Source organism: Euprymna scolopes, chromosome 32 (assembly GCF_053919585.1).
Source record: "Euprymna scolopes isolate OS-2025 chromosome 32, ASM5391958v1, whole genome shotgun sequence".
Taxonomy (NCBI): Eukaryota; Metazoa; Mollusca; class Cephalopoda; order Sepiida; family Sepiolidae; genus Euprymna; species Euprymna scolopes.
In genome coordinates this window covers 34,451,566-34,475,886 of record NC_136513.1, presented here as the reverse complement: position 1 = coordinate 34,475,886, position 24,321 = coordinate 34,451,566, and the positions used below count along the sequence as shown (strand labels likewise).

General features: G+C 32.2%; 1 protein-coding gene across 2 annotated transcripts in view; it reads right to left on the bottom strand.

The window, feature by feature from the left end:
• Window positions 1–24,321, bottom strand: part of LOC145256251 (tectonin beta-propeller repeat-containing protein 2-like) — a 168,058-nt gene that overhangs the window by 94,043 nt on the left and 49,694 nt on the right. For both annotated transcript variants that reach the window (XM_080114907.1, XM_080114908.1), the window contains exons 2-3: window positions 15,820–15,945; window positions 203–337 (exon numbers count right to left, since the gene is read on the bottom strand). In XM_080114907.1, the coding sequence (XP_079971033.1) occupies window positions 203–337; window positions 15,820–15,945 (261 nt within the window). The remainder of the gene's footprint in view (window positions 1–202; window positions 338–15,819; window positions 15,946–24,321) is intronic.

The following is a 24,321-nucleotide window of genomic DNA, read 5'->3' as shown; positions in this document are numbered from 1 at the left end:
TTCACAAAAACTCTACATGAACTCCAACACAAAGTGCGATATTTGTACAATAACATTTCTTCAATTTTAAATTCGTCATTACAAAGTGAACTGTCTGGAAACAGACAGACAGAAAACAGACAAATGTCGCAGAGAACAAACTCCAGTAAAAAAAAAAAAAAAAAGGGTAAAAAAAGAACATTAATTTAAATAAAGCACTTACTTTTTGAAAGTCAACTTCTGTGCACACGACGACACCCTTCTTATCTCCACTGAAGAGCTTCATGCCATTCGGGCTCCACTCTAAGCAAGTAAGAGGCGTACTGTGCACATCCTGTACTGAGAACCGCTGGGGGACCTGGAAAAAAAAAAAATTTTAAAGTAAAAACATATCTCTGATTCTCTCTCCTCTGTCTTGAGCAAGTGGTACAATGGAGAAAGAGGTGGCTTGTTACTTTTAATGCATTTAAAACCAAGCTTTTATCTTTACATCATCAACACACTGATCCCATCTGGCATCAATTGAAATGAATGGCTCTCGTCTTGGGGAGGCCTCATATTTTGACAAGCTTCTGGGCTTGACCTTTACTCCTGATCTTAAATGGAACACATACATTAAATCCATTGCCAAGGCCACTGGAAAAATGGTGGGATCATTCTATTGATCCAGTAGATATCTCACTGCTGATGTAATTCTCTATCTATATAAGAGCCAAGTATGTCCAGGGATGGAGTACTATTGCCACATCTGGGCAGGAGCTGCTAGAAAGGACTTATCCTGCCTTGATAGAGTTCGAAATAGACTTCGTAGCCTCGTAGGGGATGTCCTTTTCTCTTCCCTGCAACCTCTTTCTCAGAAAAGAGATGTTGCGAGTTTGTCTCTGCTTTATTGTTATTTTCATGGCAAGTGCTCGGCTGAGCTCCAATCTATGGTCCCCTTTTGCCAGACTTTCACAAGAAACACCTGTCTAGCAAAAAACACTATCACTAATTTCCCCCACTCTTTATCTGTACCTAAACCTAAACGTAGATTCCATGAACAAAGCTGGTTTGTTAGAACTGCACGCTTGTGGAATTATCTTCCGTTTTCCTGCTTTCCAGCTGACTACAATATGGTTGTCGTCAACAAGTCTAACCTAAACAAGGTCTTGATGAATCGTTCCATATAAGTTAACAAATTTACCGAATTTCCGTTATTAACGATTACTATATTGTCCAATTTCTACTGTACACTCTCTAACCCTTATCCTCGAGTGGCCTCTTGGCCTTGATAAGTGGGGATGCCTATGTAAAAAAAAAAAAAAAAAAAAAAAATATTTGACAATATTTCAGAAACATAAAAAAAACATGATGAGTAGAGAAAGACTAGTGCTATTTCAAAGCTTTTCTTCATCAAGACAAAGTCATATACATATATTCAAACACTACCGTGTTTTAATATATGGTTAAGTGGCAGTTTTAGTCATTTAGAACTGCTTTAAAGCTTCACCGCTCACTCATTTTTCGACGAAATTTCAAACAATTATTACAGTACATAGATCATCTTCTCAGCTATATTGTGAAAAAAAGAAAAAAAAAGAAAAATAAAAGATTTTCAATTTTCGTTCAGTAAAACAAAAATTATGATGAATTTTCTGGTGTTCAAAATCGTAAAAAAAAAAAACGTAAGGAGGTGAGCAACGTTTTTTAAGAATGAATTTAAACAAAGAACAAATGAATTTACTGGAAGCCTGGAAAAATCATTGATTACAATAGAAAAAGGCGAGCATGAAAAGTAATATGGTTAAGCTTAAACATGGAAAAGTAAAGGACAAGTTGTTAAATCTGGAAAAGAAAAGGACAACATATTCTAGTAAAAAATATAATAAATTTTATAACTTAAAACATTGCAGCATTAAGAATTTTTTAAATTCAATTTATTACATTATATAATCAATTCTTAATGCTGCAATATTTTAAGTTATAAATTTATTATATTTTTTCCTAGAATATGTTGTCCTTTTCTTTTCCAGTTTTAACAACTAGTCCTTTACTTTCCCATGTTTCAGCTTAACCATATTACTTTTTTTTTTTTTTTTACAAAAAAATGTACAAATTACTTATCTCAAAATTCCATTAATTAATATCTCCTATAAAGATCACATGTTCGCCTCTAAGAAGGGGCCCCTTGATTTTTTAGACTGAAATAAAATAATTTTTTACTGAAGTAAAATGAAATGAGTGAAAACATATCCATACATGGTAACTTGGGTGTTGAATACCGCACTGCAGAGTTAAAGATGATTCTGTGACTGGGTTTTAATCCTTTGACTGGCAGAAATTATCACTTCCCACACTGATTATTGTGTAAGCATGAAACTTGTGTATGTCGGTAAAAATAATTAATATATATATAATTATTTTGATCTATACACTAAAACGATTAGAAAAATTTAAAAAACAAAAGGTCTAATCAAATGGAAGCTCCTTGTTGTCTTTAACGTTTGTTTAAATAAAAGAATGCTGTCTAAATACACACAAATATATATAATATTTTGATTGCAGAAATTCCCCTTTGGACCAAAGTACCGTAGGTTTGCAATAACATGCCACATGCAAATTCAATACATCTACCCCGATAACCACTATCTCACTATATTACAATTGTGCTAAAAACAAACAAACAAACAAACAAAAAAACAAACAAACAAAATTAAACATTAATCAATTGGTGTCTAAAAAAACAACAACAAAAAAAAAAATTAAATATTAACCAATTGTCGCACTCTACAGATTACAATCGTGCTGCAAAAAAAAAGAAACAAATAAAATTAAACATATTAACCAATTAGCGTCGCTCTATACAGAAGACAATAACTTTTTTTTTTTTTTTACATTAGCTCCACCTCCACAATTTTCTTTAACATAATGACTTTTATAGGTTTTTGACTATGCTGATTACGAAAATCTCATTTAAATTTGGCAGACACAAGTACTTTTCCGATGATTGGGGGTGCCTATTCTGAAAGCTATTCTAAACATGCGGAGGTTAGGAGGTGGGGGGTCTATTTGAAAGCTGTTCTTAATATGAGGAGGTTGGGGGTTGGCTACTAACAACAACCGTACTTTAATTTTTTATGAGGGGTAGGGCTTGCATCAACTGGGCAACACCAGTTAATGGGTCCTGCTAGTATATATATAAAAGTAAGTGAAGACAACTCTCAATCTATATACTCAATGAACTTTTTATCTACAGACTTGAAATTGGGTATTCAGACACGTAAAAAACTTTTTAATTGGTTTTCATCCAGAATAAAAGGGCTGGTAAGGAATCAAAATTGAAAAATTGGTATATGGGGGGAGGGTCATCGGATTTTTATCTGTTTGTCAACTGTTTCATGAATGCGAATGTGGGAATCGTTCACATGACAGCTTCCTCATGTTAAGAATAAGTAGGTTCAAAAACACTTGTTAAAGATTGTGTTAAGCTAGTCTAATGGTTATCATACTTGACTCACTGTCTTTAGGTTTTGATTTTGATTTCAGCGCAAGTACTGTTTTTTTTATTCTTACAATAAAATGAACTGTTTAGAAAACACATAATACTCACAAGCACGTTTCAATTTCTTTGTTTTTTTTTTTTTCTTCATTTTTTTTTTTTAAATAATTTAACCTAAGATATTTCAGGACACTTATATTTTTGTAATTTAAATTTAAAATATATACTTCATGTCTTTTTGCTTTCAAAAGATCCAATTAGAGTTACTACAATAACTAATGAAATGGAAATATATATGCTGTAATAGTGTCTATAAAAGTGAAACACAGCAATTCAGTAAATGCAAAGTTTCTAAATGTTGCCAGATCTTTTGCTTGAAAAGTTGAAAAGGAGCTAAATAAAAGCAATGGTGATGAATTCGCTACGAGCAAGAGAAAACAGCATTGCCAACATTCGGACTCTCTCAAAACACTTGAGTTTGTCAGAAGAGTGCATGGCATGATCAACGAAAATCCGGGGACAACAATTCATCTTTTTGAAGATCAAGCATCTGAAGGAACAATAAGGAATTTCGTTCATCAAGACCTCAGATACAAATCATACGTTCTTAGGCAAGGTCAGTTCATATCAACATAAACTCAAGAGAATCGTTTAATGCAAAACAATTTTAAACAAATTGAAGCATTTAGAAGACCAGGAGCTTCTTTGTTTTTTTTTCTGATGAAAAAATTTCAACCAGCATCAAAAAGTCAAAGAAATGATACAGGTCCTGTTTCCAAGTTTATTATAGTTTTTTTTTTTTTTTTTTACAAGGTGGTCACCACTTATCAAGGCCCGGAAGCCACTCAGGGATAAGGGTTATTGTAAGTACAGTACGTTAGTGTGGATATTTTAGAGTATCTACTTAAGGGGGCGGTTCATCAGGAATTTGTTTACATTGGACTTGAAGACATCCAAATTGTAGTCAGGAGAGAAGCAGGCAGACGGAACAGAGTTCCACAGTCGTGCAGTTCTAAGAAAGAAGCTTTGTTCATGGAATCTATGTTTTGATTTAGGCATAGATAAAGAGTGGGGAAAGTTTTTGACAGTGGATTCAGCTAGACGGGTGTTTTTTTTAAAAGATTGGTGAGGGTGGGCCAGAGATTGGAGCTCAGACGAGCACCTGCCATGGAAATAACGATAAAACAAAGATAGGCTTGCAACATCTCCTCTGTGGGAGAGAGAGGTTGCAGGGAAGAGAAAAGGGCATCCCCCACTAAGCCACGAAGTCTATTTTGTACTCTGTCAAGGCAGGATAGGCTGTTTTTAGCAGCTCCTGCCCAGATATGGCAGCAGTATTCCATCCTTAGACGTACTTGGCTTTTATATAGATATAGAATTGCATCAGTAGTGAGATATCTTCTGGAGCAGTAGAAGGATCCCACCATCTTTCCAGCGACCTTGGCAACAGACTTGATGTACGTGTTCCATTTCAGATCAGGAGTGAAGGTCAAGCCCAGAAGCTTGTCAAAACATGGGGCTTCTCCTAGGCGAGAGCCATCCATTTCAATTGATGCCAGATGGAGATCAGAGCATTGATGATGTAAAGATAGGAGTTTGGTTTTAGATGCATTAAAGGTAACCAGCCACGTCTTCCCCCACTAAACCACTCGTTCGAGATCAGAGAGAGAATCAGAGAGAGAGCTTTGTCATTTACAGCCTTTGATGTGTTGCTGTAGATGGAGTGATATATTCTGATGAAAAAATTTCAATCAGCATCAACAAGTCAAAGAAATGATATGGGTCCTGTTTCCAAGTTTATTGGAGTGATATATTTTGATGAAAAAATTTCAATCAGCATCAAAAAGTCAAAGAAATGATACAGGTCCTGTTTCCAAGTTTATTGGAGTGATATATTTTGATGAAAAAATTTCAATCAGCATCAACAAGTCAAAGAAATGATACAGGTCCTGTTTCCAAGTTTATTGGAGTGATATATTTTGATGAAAAAATTTCAATCAGCATCAAAAAGTCAAAGAAATGATATGGGTCCTGTTTCCAAGTTTATTGGAGTGATATATTTTGATGAAAAAATTTCAATCAGCATCAACAAGTCAAAGAAATGATACAGGTCCTGTTTCCAAGTTTATTGGAGTGATATATTTTGATGAAAAAATTTCAATCAGCATCAAAAAGTCAAAGAAATGATATGGGTCCTGTTTCCAAGTTTATTGGAGTGATATATTTTGATGAAAAAATTTCAATCAGCATCAAAAAGTCAAAGAAATGATATGGGTCCTGTTTCCAAGTTTATTGGAGTGATATATTTTGATGAAAAAATTTCAATCAGCATCAACAAGTCAAAGAAATGATACAGGTCCTGTTTCCAAGTTTATTGGAGTGATATATTTTGATGAAAAAATTTCAATCAGCATCAAAAAGTCAAAGAAATGATATGGGTCCTGTTTCCAAGTTTATTGGAGTGATATATTTTGATGAAAAAATTTCAATCAGCATCAAAAAGTCAAAGAAATGATATGGGTCCTGTTTCCAAGTTTATTGGAGTTATATATTTTGATGAAAAAATTTCAATCAGCATCAAAAAGTCAAAGAAATGATATGGGTCCTGTTTCCAAGTTTATTGGAGTGATATATTTTGATGAAAAAATTTCAATCAGCATCAAAAAGTCAAAGAAATGATATGGGTCCTGTTTCCAAGTTTATTGGAGTGATATATTCTGATGAAAAAATTTCAATCAGCATCAACAAGTCAAAGAAATGATATGGGTCCTGTTTCCAAGTTTATTGGAGTGATATATTTTGATGAAAAAATTTCAATCAGCATCAACAAGTCAAAGAAATGATACAGGTCCTGTTTCCAAGTTTATTGGAGTGATATATTTTGATGAAAAAATTTCAATCAGCATCAAAAAGTCAAAGAAATGATATGGGTCCTGTTTCCAAGTTTATTGGAGTTATATATTTTGATGAAAAAATTTCAATCAGCATCAACAAGTCAAAGAAATGATATGGGTCCTGTTTCCAAGTTTATTGGAGTGATATATTTTGATGAAAAAATTTCAATCAGCATCAAAAAGTCAAAGAAATGATATGGGTCCTGTTTCCAAGTTTATTGGAGTTATATATTTTGATGAAAAAATTTCAATCAGCATCAACAAGTCAAAGAAATGATATGGGTCCTGTTTCCAAGTTTATTGGAGTTATATATTTTGATGAAAAAATTTCAATCAGCATCAAAAAGTCAAAGAAATGATATGGGTCCTGTTTCCAAGTTTATTGGAGTTATATATTTTGATGAAAAAATTTCAATCAGCATCAAAAAGTCAAAGAAATGATATGGGTCCTGTTTCCAAGTTTATTGGAGTGATATATTCTGATGAAAAAATTTCAATCAGCATCAACAAGTCAAAGAAATGATATGGGTCCTGTTTCCAAGTTTATTGGAGTGATATATTTTGATGAAAAAATTTCAATCAGCATCAACAAGTCAAAGAAATGATACAGGTCCTGTTTCCAAGTTTATTGGAGTGATATATTTTGATGAAAAAATTTCAATCAGCATCAAAAAGTCAAAGAAATGATATGGGTCCTGTTTCCAAGTTTATTGGAGTGATATATTTTGATGAAAAAATTTCAATCAGCATCAAAAAGTCAAAGAAATGATATGGGTCCTGTTTCCAAGTTTATTGGAGTTATATATTTTGATGAAAAAATTTCAATCAGCATCAACAAGTCAAAGAAATGATACAGGTCCTGTTTCCAAGTTTATTGGAGTGATATATTTTGATGAAAAAATTTCAATCAGCATCAAAAAGTCAAAGAAATGATATGGGTCCTGTTTCCAAGTTTATTGGAGTTATATATTTTGATGAAAAAATTTCAATCAGCATCAAAAAGTCAAAGAAATGATATGGGTCCTGTTTCCAAGTTTATTGGAGTGATATATTTTGATGAAAAAATTTCAATCAGCATCAAAAAGTCAAAGAAATGATATGGGTCCTGTTTCCAAGTTTATTGGAGTGATATATTTTGATGAAAAAATTTCAATCAGCATCAAAAAGTCAAAGAAATGATATGGGTCCTGTTTCCAAGTTTATTGGAGTGATATATTTTGATGAAAAAATTTCAATCAGCATCAAAAAGTCAAAGAAATGATACAGGTCCTGTTTCCAAGTTTATTGGAGTGATATATTTTGATGAAAAAATTTCAATCAGCATCAAAAAGTCAAAGAAATGATACAGGTCTTGTTTCCAAGTTTATTGGAGTGATATATTTTGATGAAAAAATTTCAATCAGCATCAAAAAGTCAAAGAAATGATATGGGTCCTGTTTCCAAGTTTATTGGAGTGATATATTTTGATGAAAAAATTTCAATCAGCATCAAAAAGTCAAAGAAATGATATGGGTCCTGTTTCCAAGTTTATTGGAGTGATATATTTTGATGAAAAAATTTCAATCAGCATCAAAAAGTCAAAGAAATGATACAGGTCCTGTTTCCAAGTTTATTGGAGTGATATATTTTGATGAAAAAATTTCAATCAGCATCAAAAAGTCAAAGAAATGATATGGGTCCTGTTTCCAAGTTTATTGGAGTGATATATTTTGATGAAAAAATTTCAATCAGCATCAAAAAGTCAAAGAAATGATATGGGTCCTGTTTCCAAGTTTATTGGAGTGATATATTTTGATGAAAAAATTTCAATCAGCATCAAAAAGTCAAAGAAATGATATGGGTCCTGTTTCCAAGTTTATTGGAGTGATATATTTTGATGAAAAAATTTCAATCAGCATCAAAAAGTCAAAGAAATGATATGGGTCCTGTTTCCAAGTTTATTGGAGTGATATATTTTGATGAAAAAATTTCAATCAGCATCAAAAAGTCAAAGAAATGATATAGGTCCTGTTTCCAAGTTTATTGGAGTGATATATTTTGATGAAAAAATTTCAATCAGCATCAAAAAGTCAAAGAAATGATACAGGTCCTGTTTCCAAGTTTATTGGAGTGATATATTTTGATGAAAAAATTTCAATCAGCATCAAAAAGTCAAAGAAATGATATGGGTCCTGTTTCCAAGTTTATTGGAGTGATATATTTTGATGAAAAAATTTCAATCAGCATCAACAAGTCAAAGAAATGATACAGGTCCTGTTTCCAAGTTTATTGGAGTGATATATTTTGATGAAAAAATTTCAATCAGCATCAAAAAGTCAAAGAAATGATACAGGTCCTGTTTCCAAGTTTATTGGAGTGATATATTTTGATGAAAAAATTTCAATCAGCATCAACAAGTCAAAGAAATGATACAGGTCCTGTTTCCAAGTTTATTGGAGTGATATATTTTGATGAAAAAATTTCAATCAGCATCAACAAGTCAAAGAAATGATACAGGTCCTGTTTCCAAGTTTATTGGAGTGATATATTTTGATGAAAAAATTTCAACCAGCATCAAAAAGTCAAAGAAATGATACAGGTCCTGTTTCCAAGTTTATTGGAGTGATATATTTTGATGAAATAATTTCAATCAGCATCAAAAAGTCAAAGAAATGATACAGGTCCTGTTTCCAAGTTTATTGGAGTGATATATTTTGATGAAAAAATTTCAATCAGCATCAAAAAGTCAAAGAAATGATACAGGTCCTGTTTCCAAGTTTATTGGAGTGATATATTTTGATGAAAAAATTTCAATCAGCATCAAAAAGTCAAAGAAATGATACAGGTCCTGTTTCCAAGTTTATTGGAGTGATATATTTTGATGAAAAAATTTCAATCAGCATCAAAAAGTCAAAGAAATGATACAGGTCCTGTTTCCAAGTTTATTGGAGTGATATATTTTGATGAAAAAATTTCAATCAGCATCAAAAAGTCAAAGAAATGATACAGGTCCTGTTTCCAAGTTTATTGGAGTGATATATTTTGATGAAAAAATTTCAATCAGCATCAAAAAGTCAAAGAAATGATATGGGTCCTGTTTCCAAGTTTATTGGAGTGATATATTTTGATGAAAAAATTTCAATCAGCATCAAAAAGTCAAAGAAATGATACAGGTCCTGTTTCCAAGTTTATTGGAGTGATATATTTTGATGAAAAAATTTCAATCAGCATCAAAAAGTCAAAGAAATGATACAGGTCCTGTTTCCAAGTTTATTGGAGTGATATATTTTGATGAAAAAATTTCAATCAGCATCAAAAAGTCAAAGAAATGATACAGGTCCTGTTTCCAAGTTTATTGGAGTGATATATTTTGATGAAAAAATTTCAATCAGCATCAAAAAGTCAAAGAAATGATACAGGTCCTGTTTCCAAGTTTATTGGAGTGATATATTTTGATGAAAAAATTTCAATCAGCATCAAAAAGTCAAAGAAATGATACAGGTCCTGTTTCCAAGTTTATTGGAGTGATATATTTTGATGAAAAAATTTCAATCAGCATCAAAAAGTCAAAGAAATGATATGGGTCCTGTTTCCAAGTTTATTGGAGTGATATATTTTGATGAAAAAATTTCAATCAGCATCAAAAAGTCAAAGAAATGATACAGGTCCTGTTTCCAAGTTTATTGGAGTGATATATTTTGATGAAAAAATTTCAATCAGCATCAAAAAGTCAAAGAAATGATACAGGTCCTGTTTCCAAGTTTATTGGAGTGATATATTTTGATGAAAAAATTTCAATCAGCATCAAAAAGTCAAAGAAATGATACAGGTCCTGTTTCCAAGTTTATTGGAGTGATATATTTTGATGAAAAAATTTCAATCAGCATCAAAAAGTCAAAGAAATGATACAGGTCCTGTTTCCAAGTTTATTGGAGTGATATATTTTGATGAAAAAATTTCAATCAGCATCAAAAAGTCAAAGAAATGATATGGGTCCTGTTTCCAAGTTTATTGGAGTGATATATTTTGATGAAAAAATTTCAATCAGCATCAAAAAGTCAAAGAAATGATACAGGTCCTGTTTCCAAGTTTATTGGAGTGATATATTTTGATGAAAAAATTTCAATCAGCATCAAAAAGTCAAAGAAATGATACAGGTCCTGTTTCCAAGTTTATTGGAGTGATATATTTTGATGAAAAAATTTCAATCAGCATCAAAAAGTCAAAGAAATGATACAGGTCCTGTTTCCAAGTTTATTGGAGTGATATATTTTGATGAAAAAATTTCAATCAGCATCAAAAAGTCAAAGAAATGATACAGGTCCTGTTTCCAAGTTTATTGGAGTGATATATTTTGATGAAAAAATTTCAATCAGCATCAAAAAGTCAAAGAAATGATATGGGTCCTGTTTCCAAGTTTATTGGAGTGATATATTTTGATGAAAAAATTTCAATCAGCATCAAAAAGTCAAAGAAATGATACAGGTCCTGTTTCCAAGTTTATTGGAGTGATATATTTTGATGAAAAAATTTCAATCAGCATCAAAAAGTCAAAGAAATGATACAGGTCCTGTTTCCAAGTTTATTGGAGTGATATATTTTGATGAAAAAATGTCAATCAGCATCAAAAAGTCAAAGAAATGATACAGGTCCTGTTTCCAAGTTTATTGGAGTGATATATTTTGATGAAAAAATTTCAATCAGCATCAAAAAGTCAAAGAAATGATACAGGTCCTGTTTCCAAGTTTATTGGAGTGATATATTTTGATGAAAAAATTTCAATCAGCATCAAAAAGTCAAAGAAATGATATGGGTCCTGTTTCCAAGTTTATTGGAGTGATATATTTTGATGAAAAAATTTCAATCAGCATCAAAAAGTCAAAGAAATGATATGGGTCCTGTTTCCAAGTTTATTGGAGTGATATATTTTGATGAAAAAATTTCAATCAGCATCAAAAAGTCAAAGAAATGATACAGGTCCTGTTTCCAAGTTTATTGGAGTGATATATTTTGATGAAACAATTTCAATCAGCATCAACAAGTCAAAGAAATGATATGGGTCCTGTTTCCAAGTTTATTGGAGTGATATATTTTGATGAAAAAATTTCAATCAGCATCAAAAAGTCAAAGAAATGATACAGGTCCTGTTTCCAAGTTTATTGGAGTGATATATTCTGATGAAAAAATTTCAATCAGCATCAACAAGTCAAAGAAATGATATGGGTCCTGTTTCCAAGTTTATTGGAGTGATATATTTTGATGAAAAAATTTCAATCAGCATCAAAAAGTCAAAGAAATGATACAGGTCCTGTTTCCAAGTTTATTGGAGTGATATATTTTGATGAAAAAATTTCAATCAGCATCAAAAAGTCAAAGAAATGATACAGGTCCTGTTTCCAAGTTTATTGGAGTGATATATTTTGATGAAAAAATTTCAATCAGCATCAAAAAGTCAAAGAAATGATATGGGTCCTGTTTCCAAGTTTATTGGAGTGATATATTTTGATGAAAAAATTTCAATCAGCATCAAAAAGTCAAAGAAATGATACAGGTCCTGTTTCCAAGTTTATTGGAGTGATATATTTTGATGAAAAAATTTCAATCAGCATCAAAAAGTCAAAGAAATGATACAGGTCCTGTTTCCAAGTTTATTGGAGTGATATATTCTGATGAAAAAATTTCAATCAGCATCAAAAAGTCAAAGAAATGATATGGGTCCTGTTTCCAAGTTTATTGGAGTGATATATTTTGATGAAAAAATTTCAATCAGCATCAAAAAGTCAAAGAAATGATACAGGTCCTGTTTCCAAGTTTATTGGAGTGATATATTTTGATGAAAAAATTTCAATCAGCATCAAAAAGTCAAAGAAATGATACAGGTCCTGTTTCCAAGTTTATTGGAGTGATATATTTTGATGAAAAAATTTCAATCAGCATCAAAAAGTCAAAGAAATGATACAGGTCCTGTTTCCAAGTTTATTGGAGTGATATATTTTGATGAAAAAATTTCAATCAGCATCAAAAAGTCAAAGAAATGATATGGGTCCTGTTTCCAAGTTTATTGGAGTGATATATTTTGATGAAAAAATTTCAATCAGCATCAAAAAGTCAAAGAAATGATACAGGTCCTGTTTCCAAGTTTATTGGAGTGATATATTTTGATGAAAAAATTTCAATCAGCATCAAAAAGTCAAAGAAATGATACAGGTCCTGTTTCCAAGTTTATTGGAGTGATATATTCTGATGAAAAAATTTCAATCAGCATCAAAAAGTCAAAGAAATGATATGGGTCCTGTTTCCAAGTTTATTGGAGTGATATATTTTGATGAAAAAATTTCAATCAGCATCAAAAAGTCAAAGAAATGATACAGGTCCTGTTTCCAAGTTTATTGGAGTGATATATTTTGATGAAAAAATTTCAATCAGCATCAAAAAGTCAAAGAAATGATACAGGTCCTGTTTCCAAGTTTATTGGAGTGATATATTTTGATGAAAAAATTTCAATCAGCATCAAAAAGTCAAAGAAATGATACAGGTCCTGTTTCCAAGTTTATTGGAGTGATATATTCTGATGAAAAAATTTCAATCAGCATCAACAAGTCAAAGAAATGATATGGGTCCTGTTTCCAAGTTTATTGGAGTGATATATTTTGATGAAAAAATTTCAATCAGCATCAAAAAGTCAAAGAAATGATACAGGTCCTGTTTCCAAGTTTATTGGAGTGATATATTTTGATGAAAAAATTTCAATCAGCATCAAAAAGTCAAAGAAATGATACAGGTCCTGTTTCCAAGTTTATTGGAGTGATATATTTTGATGAAAAAATTTCAATCAGCATCAAAAAGTCAAAGAAATGATATGGGTCCTGTTTCCAAGTTTATTGGAGTGATATATTTTGATGAAAAAATTTCAATCAGCATCAAAAAGTCAAAGAAATGATACAGGTCCTGTTTCCAAGTTTATTGGAGTGATATATTTTGATGAAAAAATTTCAATCAGCATCAAAAAGTCAAAGAAATGATACAGGTCCTGTTTCCAAGTTTATTGGAGTGATATATTTTGATGAAAAAATTTCAATCAGCATCAAAAAGTCAAAGAAATGATACAGGTCCTGTTTCCAAGTTTATTGGAGTGATATATTCTGATGAAAAAATTTCAATCAGCATCAACAAGTCAAAGAAATGATATGGGTCCTGTTTCCAAGTTTATTGGAGTGATATATTTTGATGAAAAAATTTCAATCAGCATCAAAAAGTCAAAGAAATGATACAGGTCCTGTTTCCAAGTTTATTGGAGTGATATATTTTGATGAAAAAATTTCAATCAGCATCAAAAAGTCAAAGAAATGATACAGGTCCTGTTTCCAAGTTTATTGGAGTGATATATTTTGATGAAAAAATTTCAATCAGCATCAAAAAGTCAAAGAAATGATACAGGTCCTGTTTCCAAGTTTATTGGAGTGATATATTTTGATGAAAAAATTTCAATCAGCATCAAAAAGTCAAAGAAATGATACAGGTCCTGTTTCCAAGTTTATTGGAGTGATATATTTTGATGAAAAAATTTCAATCAGCATCAAAAAGTCAAAGAAATGATACAGGTCCTGTTTCCAAGTTTATTGGAGTGATATATTTTGATGAAAAAATTTCAATCAGCATCAAAAAGTCAAAGAAATGATACAGGTCCTGTTTCCAAGTTTATTGGAGTGATATATTTTGATGAAAAAATTTCAATCAGCATCAAAAAGTCAAAGAAATGATATGGGTCCTGTTTCCAAGTTTATTGGAGTGATATATTTTGATGAAAAAATTTCAATCAGCATCAAAAAGTCAAAGAAATGATACAGGTCCTGTTTCCAAGTTTATTGGAGTGATATATTTTGATGAAAAAATTTCAATCAGCATCAAAAAGTCAAAGAAATGATACAGGTCCTGTTTCCAAGTTTATTGGAGTGATATATTTTGATGAAAAAATTTCAATCAGCATCAAAAAGTCAAAGAAATGATACAGGTCCTGTTTCCAAGTTTATTGGAGTGATATATTTTGATGAAAAAATTTCAATCAGCATCAAAAAGTCAAAGAAATGATACAGGTCCTGTTTCCAAGTTTATTGGAGTGATATATTTTGATGAAAAAATTTCAATCAGCATCAAAAAGTCAAAGAAATGATACAGGTCCTGTTTCCAAGTTTATTGGAGTGATATATTTTGATGAAAAAATTTCAATCAGCATCAAAAAGTCAAAGAAATGATATGGGTCCTGTTTCCAAGTTTATTGGAGCGATATATGCTGCAGACCCTACTGAAGTTCCAACTGTTATGCACACAAAATTTCCAGCAACCGTTTTTGGTGCTAGCAGTGAAGAACACAATGTCTTCTCATTTTTTGCTACAGGGCCTTAGAGTCAATGCAGATGTCCATATCGAGACTCTTTAAACCATTGTTAAGCCTTGGATAGACAACGTAGCTAATAGAAGTGCCTATGTCTTCCAACAAGATCTGGCACTATCCCATAAAGTTCTCAAAACCCAGGATTGGATGGCCAAGAATTTTCACAATTATGTCACACCAAACTTATGGCATCCTAACTCACCAGACCTTAATCCTTTGGATTATTACGTATGGAGTGTCGTTAAAAAGGAAGTTAATAAGCATCCTCATCACACCAAATCCTCTCTGATGGAAGCAATAGCCTGAGCAATAAAGACCAACTGATCAAAACTTGTAGTCACTTTTGAACTCGAATTGAGTTAGTGATAGAAACCGAAGGAGGATATATACAGAAAAAAAAACAAAACGTAGATTAATATTATTTTTATTTGTTTTGTTACAAGAAATTGTAAATTTCAAGGATTTAAAAGTTTCTTTTTCTGTTTTTCTAAAAGTGTTTCAAGTTAAGGTGTCCTTAGATATCTTACATACCTTCTATAAAGGCAAGTAAAGTCAAATGCTTCGACTTAAATGCTATTCTAACCAGACACACAAAACAACACCTCTAAGTTATGATATAGATGAAAAATGAAGTAAATCAAGTCCCGCAGATATCAATGAATTACTGTAAGTATCAAGTCAGCTCTTTGGATAAGAATTAAGAGCCAACCAGAGCTTATATTTAACAACTTAAAATTGGTTTTGGTTTTGGTTTATGGCATATTAATCCTTTTTCAGGCTATTTAATGCCGAATCTGATGATTTTGGCAAAAAAAAAAAAAAAAAAAAAAAAAAAAAAAAGTTGTTATGCTTCAAGTTGTTTATCTCTTCAAATATTTATTCATGGTGCTTGGTTTGGTTGTTTTGTAGTAAAAAAATTGTGGTTTTGTTTTTGCTTTGCCGAACATGATTGAGTTTTGCAAAGAGAAAGGAAAAAAAAAAACCCCAATAACATCAATGTTTGGTGCATTTTAATCAGGAAGCCGACTTCTTCAGACAGCCTGATCTGGTAGCACCAGAGTAGCAACTTAAAAAGATACAAACACGTCATTACTTACCTGGCCTTTGGTAGTTATATTCGAAGGAATGTTGAACATATATAAACCTCCCATGGACGTTCCAATCGCCACTTGGTAGTCAATTCCATGTTGAAGCTGGACACAGGTCACTAGTTCTTCATTACTCTGGAAGAAGAAATGTCAATTATTTAATGACCAAACGACACCATACTAATTTAACTTTACTAGGTACTGGTACAGCTTTGAAACCAGAGAAAACTGGCTTTTGCCGACAGAAGTATGTAAACAACTTGAAAGAAATCCAAATGCGGAAGCTTTTCAAAAAATAAATAAACAGAAGAAAGTTCAGTTTTATAAGAATTTATTATTTGATAAAAAAAAATTAAATATTTTTTTTCACAAGAAAAGTTGAAGTTAAAATTGGGGGTGGGGGTGGAATTATCAGTTTTTTTTATCAATAAACTAAGAGGTTCCAAAGATCATAATCAAAACATATTGAAACAACTATTTTTTACAGATTTTTTTTTTTTAATAAAAAATAAAACAAAAAAAAAAAGATCGGTAAAAAATTTCTATGTTACGGGTACATTTTTTGAACAGGACAAAAACCGACTGGTTTAAAATGATAGGATTAGGGATTAAAAAAAAAGAAAAAAGAAAATAGTCACATCTTTTGAAAGCGTTATTTCATAAAGTTTAATGGTTAAATCCAAAACTTTGGTCTGCAAAGTGAAGACGCCGAAAGTGGACTCGGTTTAAATAGTTACTAAGTCACTAAGCATGAAACAAAATCCGAAATCATATAGAAACACTTCCTGTCTTATACAGTAAACAATAAAAAAAAAAAAAAAAAAGAAAACAACTTATTTTTTACATTTCATAAATATTGTTTTTGATATTCAAAATATATTCATATGGAAATATTTTATTTCAACAAAGTAATTTAAATTTTAATATTAACATTTCTATAACTATTTTTTTAATATTTAAAATATATACACATGGAAATATTTTATTTTGACAAAGTAATTTAAATTTTCATATTAACATTTCTATAAATATTTTTTTTAATATTTAAAATATATACACATGGAAATATTTTATTTCAACAAAGTAATTTAAATTTTCATATTAACATTTCTATAAATATTTTTTTTTATATTCAAAATATATCCACATGGAACTATTTTATTTCAACAAAGTAATTTAAACTTTCATATTTACATTTCTATAACTATTTTTTTAATATTTAAAATACATTCGTATGGAAATAATTTTTATAAAATATTTTTTTTTTACATTTCTATATATACAGTTTTAATATATTATTATTTTTAATTCTTATGACATATTCTATGACATAATTTTGTCATAAATAAGGTATCATAAAACTCGCATTCTTATTTATTTTTTTTTATTGTTTTGTGATAACAAACGAAATAGTTGGGACGGGGTTATATGCAACCAGTACAATAAACAAGGGGTGGGGGCTAGCGAAATTTCCCAAGAATTACGAATTACAAAGAAGAATGAATAAACCAATAAGGGACATCAGGATACCTCCCTATGGTGGCGATCCAGGAGTAGCTAATGGCGATACAGAACAAACCGAGCATGTGGAGTCTCCTTCCACAAGATAAAAATTTACTTTCACCATAATTAATGTTTGTGCAAAATTATTATGGTCATTGAGAAAAGTGCGAACAAATGAACGGGACCAAAACGAAAGTAGTTTACGGATTGTCAGATGTTGAGATGGTCTTGTTGGCCTTAGATGGAGCTAAAAGCTACCGGTCCTGTTTTCAGGTTTATTGGAGTGATATACATTGACAGCCATGGTTAGAGACGCATGAATTTTTGGTTAATATGCTAGTGAACGGACTGCTATCCAGGCTATCCGAAAATTGATGTGCTTTGGAATCACAGACAGGGATTGTGAGAGAGTTGGTTGTGTAAATCGAGGGGTTAGTGATCCTTGCTTTCTCCGATGAGGTGACCAGAAATAGCAGTCCGATTCAGGCTATTCTGGTGGATGCCTTCATGGATGGTCTCAGTGATAAGGAGATACGTAGAGATGTCCTTAAGGGCCGGCCAAATTCTTTGCTAGAGGCTAAAGAATTAGAATGGGACAATATCAAGATGTGTCGGCATTAGAAAGAAATATAATTTACCATTAAATTTTCTTTGAATACAGACTATATATCTATACTCCTATAAATTCGGTTTTCTTTCGTGTGTATCGATATTCATATTAAAAACCCTCTTTTCTATTTATTTAATGTATTTATTTGCTTCCCCACCAAGGCAAATTAGGCGCAAGGCCGTTTTTAATGTGGGGTAAAAACCAGCTCCCCTAAAAGTAGGCAAAAAGGGGGGCACTCTGGTTACCAAAAATAATAATTGCCCCAGTATAGAGGATTTCCTCTCCATTGACTGGTACAAATTATCTTAAGTGCAGCATCTGCAGAACAGATACTACACTTTGAGATATTTATTTGCTCCCCCACTGAGCAAATTAGGCACAAGGCCGATTTTTAAAGTGAGGAGTGAAGGGGAAATGGGGGCCAACTCCCCGGGGAGTAGGGGAGCTGGATAGTGACAATTGGTATGAAGGGTTGCCCCTACATTGACCAAGGTCTTATATGTGAGGTTGCCCCCACATATGGTCTTTGCTTGCAGCATCTGCAGAACAGATACTACACTTCGATCCCGGCCCAAAGTCCAGGAACAACAGAAAAAAAAGCAAGCTTCTTTTCTATTTATTTAAAAAGAAAATACAATTTTCTTATATCTTGGTTGTGGAATTGCATTCACTAGCAAAAGATCTAGCTAATTTGCATATTCTTTTAAACATTCATTTTAATTAATTCCCTATTAGTTGCTTCGGTTTTTTAATGGGATAATCATCTTTAGTTAACTATTACCAGTAATTATATTCATGCAGATATTCTACATGATTTATACTTGCATAATATTTGCATAAAAAGTTTATAGTAAACACAAAATTGTTTCCATATATATTTCTGTATACGTATATAGTTTTGTTAAACAAATCTATCTATCTATTATATATATAAAAGTGAACGTGTCTGTGTGTATCTGTGTACATTTCCCTACACAATAACTGTCAATTTTTAGTCTACAGACTCGAAATTTGATATACAGGGTACTGAGATTTGGGAAAATCTTTGTAATCCGTTTTCGGCCAGAAATTTGGCTGTAAAGGGGTCAAAGTTCAACGATTTGACCTTTGAGAACTCTACCAAACTCCTCCGCCAATTTTGAGCCTAAACACTCGAAATCTTAGATGGTTCCGATCACAAAGATCTTCCCAAATCTCAGTACCCTGTCTATCAAATTTAGAGTCTGACTTAAAATTGACAGAGTTATTGTGTTGGAAAATGTACACACACAGACACTTTCACTTTTATATATACACTAGCATGGGTGCCTGGCGTTGCCCGGCTATTTGGAGATGTATGTTGAGCAAAAGTGGTCAATATTTTTTACTTTAACCCCGATTATGACCCCTTAAAATTTATTGTTGTGGGCTCAAATCAAATTATTAAGTTAGATCCATGTCCAATGAACCTATATCTAAAATTTCAAGTGTTTAGACCCAAAATTGTCGGAAGAGTTTGGTAGAGTTCTCAAAGGTCAAAATCGTTGAACTTTGACCACTTAATCGCCAAATTTCTGGCCGAAAACCGATCACATCGATTTTACCAAATGTCAGTACCTTGTATATAAAATTTCGAGTCTGTAGACTTAAAATTGATAGAGTTATTGCGTAGGTAAATGTACACACACACAGACAGAAACTTTCACTTTTATATATATATATATTATTTATTTTTTTTTTTTGATAATGTCCTTTTTCTATTTTACTAGCAGGGGGGGTACCCGGTGTTGCCTGAGTGTTTGTAGGTGTGTGTGGTTGTTAATGAAAAGCTAAGAATAAGCGAAGTAAAAAAAAGGTAACAGAAAGTGAGGGGTACCCGGGGGGGGGGGGAGGGGGTAATCAAAACATCGAAAAAAAAACACGAAAAAACTAACGTAAGGCAAACGAACGATGTTAAATGTAAAAATCGAAAAAACAAAATAGAAAAACGAACGTTAAAACAAAAACAAACAAAAAAAACGTGTGAAAAATGGCTTAAATAAGCCTGTTTCGATATTAAAATTGAAAAAATCGGTGGGTACCCGGGTGTTTTTAGGTGTGTGTGGTTGGTCAGGGGTGTTAATGAAAACCTAAGAATAAGCGAAGTAAAAAACAAAAAACAAAAAAAAAAAAAACAGAAAAACGAATGTAACGTGAAAAATGGCGTAAATAACACTGCTTCAATATTAAAATTTAAAAAATCGAAAAAAAAAAAAAAATCTCACACCACGATTCGAACCCAAAACGTTTAGATAATGAACCAATGCTCTAACCAACTGAGCTAACACGACGTACATGAAATTTAGTCAGTTCTTCAACTATTTAAACTAAATCAGGTCATGACGTCATCTGACGCATGCGTAGAACCAGTCATCGTCATGAGAGGACGGTTTTTGTTGACTCCCCCCCCCCTAGAAAATTGTCGATTTCAGGGTGAAAAAATTAACGCTTTTGGCCAATTCTTCGATATTTTTCGGGCGAAGGATGGAGCTTCAATATGATACCATGTTTGTTAATTTTTGTTCAGTCTGTAGAAAGTTTTTAGCGGTCACACATACATACAAACATACATACACACATTTTCGCTTTTATATATATAGATTTTAAAAAAACGCTTCACAATAGAAATACTGAAGAACAATAGACGTGAAGGAACTGATTTGCCTTGTTACCGCTTTCAGTAGCAGCCACGCCGGAAGTTAAGAAGTACGTTAACTGACTATAACCAAATTGATTCATTCAATTAACTCCCCAGTATGGATTCTATTTAAAGCTTCATTACTTATGTGTTAAGCTTTTTTATTTCAGTGCGTGTTTCCTGTACCGCTTACTGTTGCGCTGTTCTGCAGAATTGCTAAGCAGCGCCGTTTATTATCTATCACAGCGGATTTCTCAATACATGACTTTGACCCATAATTCCTGCAAGTGGTTCTTTCAATCATTTACTGCAAATTCAGCAACCCTTTTTTTGTCATTGAAAAATAAATTTTTACTTTTTTTCATCTTAACAAGCATCTTTAAGATGTCTTTTATAGGTTTCCAGGTATGCTGAAAACTAGGCACGGCCAAAACGGAAGGCGGGCGTAAGTATTTTTTGATGACGAGGTCTCTCTTTAAAAATCTACCAAAAATCAAGTAATTATCCAATCAATACGAAATTTTCACCGATTATTAAGTGAAGAACGAACTTTATAATGGTGCTCTTTTTTTTTTTCACAATCGATATATATATATATATTTTTTACCCACAACCCCTTCTTTATTTGTGGGTACAAATATGCTTAAAATAATCAGCCGAAACGGAACAAAATATTTTTTATTGTGGCGAGGGTGAGGATTGTAAAAAACAAAAAAAACAAAAAAAAAAAACAACCACGCACGTATTAGATTTTAAGGTTGAAATTCCTAATTTTGAATGTGTTTAATTTGAATCTTCTGTGTTTTGAAATGTGAAATTCGCTTGAATATGTTAATTATTATCTTTTAGATTAACAAAAAAAATAAATAAATAAAATAATAAATAAATTATAAATTTTCTTTTAGTGAGCCCAATATTGCTAATATACTATTATATAGGAAATGCTTTGAAGAAACGATACCAAAAAAAAAAGATAAATAACTGCATTTTGCTAAAAATACGATAATTTCTTTTGGCAATTTGTTGTCATGTATTATTTTTTTCATCTATGTAAGATCATACGGCCTAAAAAACAGTTGTTCCTTATTTACAAACAGTTGTTACCTCCCCTTTTTCAAAAATTACGTCCAATGATGATGCTGTGATTTGTGCTCAACTTAGTTAAAAGTGTGGGGACTTGTATCTACCACACTCTCTCGTCCAGAAATACTTGGTCCTGATGACAAGACAGGGTCAAGACGACCAAGCGTGATACTAGATGCTAGTGTTCTCTCAAATGGATATGGCGCCTAGCATTCCAAAAATGGTCACCCATCTGGTACTTGCCAGCCTCATCGTTAACTTTGGGAATTATGTAGGCAACAAATATATATATATATTTGTTTTACATGGGGGTCACCACTTATCAAGGCCCGGAGGCCACTCAGGGATAAGGGTTATTGTGTGTACAGTAATCAATGAGATAGTATTGTAGTAATAGTATTGGAGATTTGATAGAGTGTCTTACTTAAGGGGGCGGTTTGTCAGGAATTTGTTTATGTTGGACTTGAAGACATCCAAGTTGTAGTCAGGTGGGAAACAGGCAAACGGAAGAGAGTTCCACAGTCGTGTACTTCTGAGAAAGAAGCTCTGCTCATGGAATCTACGTTTGGATTTATGCACAGATAAAGAGTATATATATATATATATATATATATATATATATATATATATGTATGCATGTATATATATGTATGCATGTATGTATCGTTTATGAAAAAAATTAACCCTTATTCTCCACTTAATCGTCAAAACAAACATTAGGACAAAATGAATCTACTTTGCCTTGTAAAGCTGACCGTATTTTCTTTAAAAGTAACGTTAAATTTTGGATTTTTTTAATTTCGCCACGCGAAATCTATATATTGAGATAAAAGATCAAATTATTTGACATTCAGATACTTATGTTATAATATTTTTGCATATTCTTAGCAAATCATCCTAAACCTTATTCAGACAAAAAATTAATTGATTAAAAAATCTTTTAAAAACATATCTAAATGCGTTACCCATCAAGACAAAAATCACGGTGAATGTTATTTTTTTTTTGGAAAATTTTTAATAGTAGAAAAATTTTTATATTATTCTACTTTTCATATGATCAAATTCAGGCTTTTATCTTTCTGGAAAATAAGTTGCTTAAGAATTTTAATAGATTTTATGTTAAAAAAAAAAAAAAAAAAAAAAAAAAAAAAAGCATTTTTTTGTTGCTTTTTTTGGTCGTGTTTACTGAAACCGAATATCGCATTTAAATTTTGCGCAGAAAAGTAGTTTTCTGCATATTAAAACATTCTTCGCAATGCATTCACCATTCTTAACATGGGGAGGAAGAAAGCATCTTCTAACACTCATGCGCATTAGTACTTTTCAGTTGGGGAAAAAACATGGCCACCAGTGGGATTACATTTGATAGCAAAGGTCTTAATATCTAGAAAACTACTTGTCTGCACAAAATTTTAATATGGCATTCGTTTTCAGCATACCCGAAAACCCATAAAAAGTCGTTATTTTAAAAGTTAGTGTTGAGATAGAAAGAAAGCAAAACACCAAAAAATAATAAAAACAAAAACAATAGCCCCCCCCCCACTTCAAACATTAAAAAAAATTTTTTTTTAGACTTCTTACATTCCAATTATCTATTGATAATGGGTCGATTTGACATTGAACTGTTTTTTTTTGTTTTTTTTTTTTATAGTACGTGACAAACTATAAACTCTTTTGGGAATCGCTTATCGATGTCAAAACAAAATACCTACTGTAGACGATTGCTTGAAGGGGGGGGGGGAAGGGGAGACTGCAGTTATTCACGTTATCTCCTTAACTCCACCATCGGGTTGACACAAAAGAAATGGGGTAGAGACATACGAGGAAAAAATTTAAATATACTAGCAGCCTTGATTATATACGAGGTGCCCTAAGTTTCCACTTTTTTTTTTTTTTTTTTTTTTTTTTTTTAATTACATTTTCACCCCAAACAAGGCACATTGCCACTTTGGTGTAGGGGGCTACTATCAGGGGAAACATCTACTGGGGTACTATGTAGGGATTTGGGCAGCGAGATGTTGGTTCACGTTGCACTTGAACTTATGCAAGTCAGTACAGTTGGGGAAGCAGTGACCTGGAATGGAATTCCAAAGTCTAGCAGTTCTGGGGAAGAAACTACTGGAGCAGAAAGATCTTTTACATCTAGGGATCTCTACAGTGTGGGGGTGGGATTTTGCAGCTTGTCGGGTCTCTCGAGGGTGTTTACGTCGTGGGGGCACAAGTGATTGCAGTTCATCAAAGCATTCACGATTACAATACTTGTAGAACAGGCAGAGGGATGCAACGTTTCGACGATGGGACAGAGGCTGAAGCTTAGATGCCAGTTCAGGGCCTATCAGATTTGCGACTCTCTTTTGAACCCTGTCAAGGAGCGAGAGACTAGTAGCCGATGCACCAGCCCAAATATGACAGCAATATTCCATACATGGGCGAATAGTGGCCTTGTAGAGGTACAGGATACTTTCGGGTGTTAGAAGTTTCCTAGTTTTATACAGGCATTTAAAGCTGTCATAAACTCTTGAAAATTCACGATGTTATTGCTATACATTTTATTGAATGACTGACCAATTTTTATGATTTCAGGTTCAAATGAACAGCTACAGCAGGAATTAAAATACACCCTACTAAAGCCTGATTGTCACACCTGGTGAATTTCAAA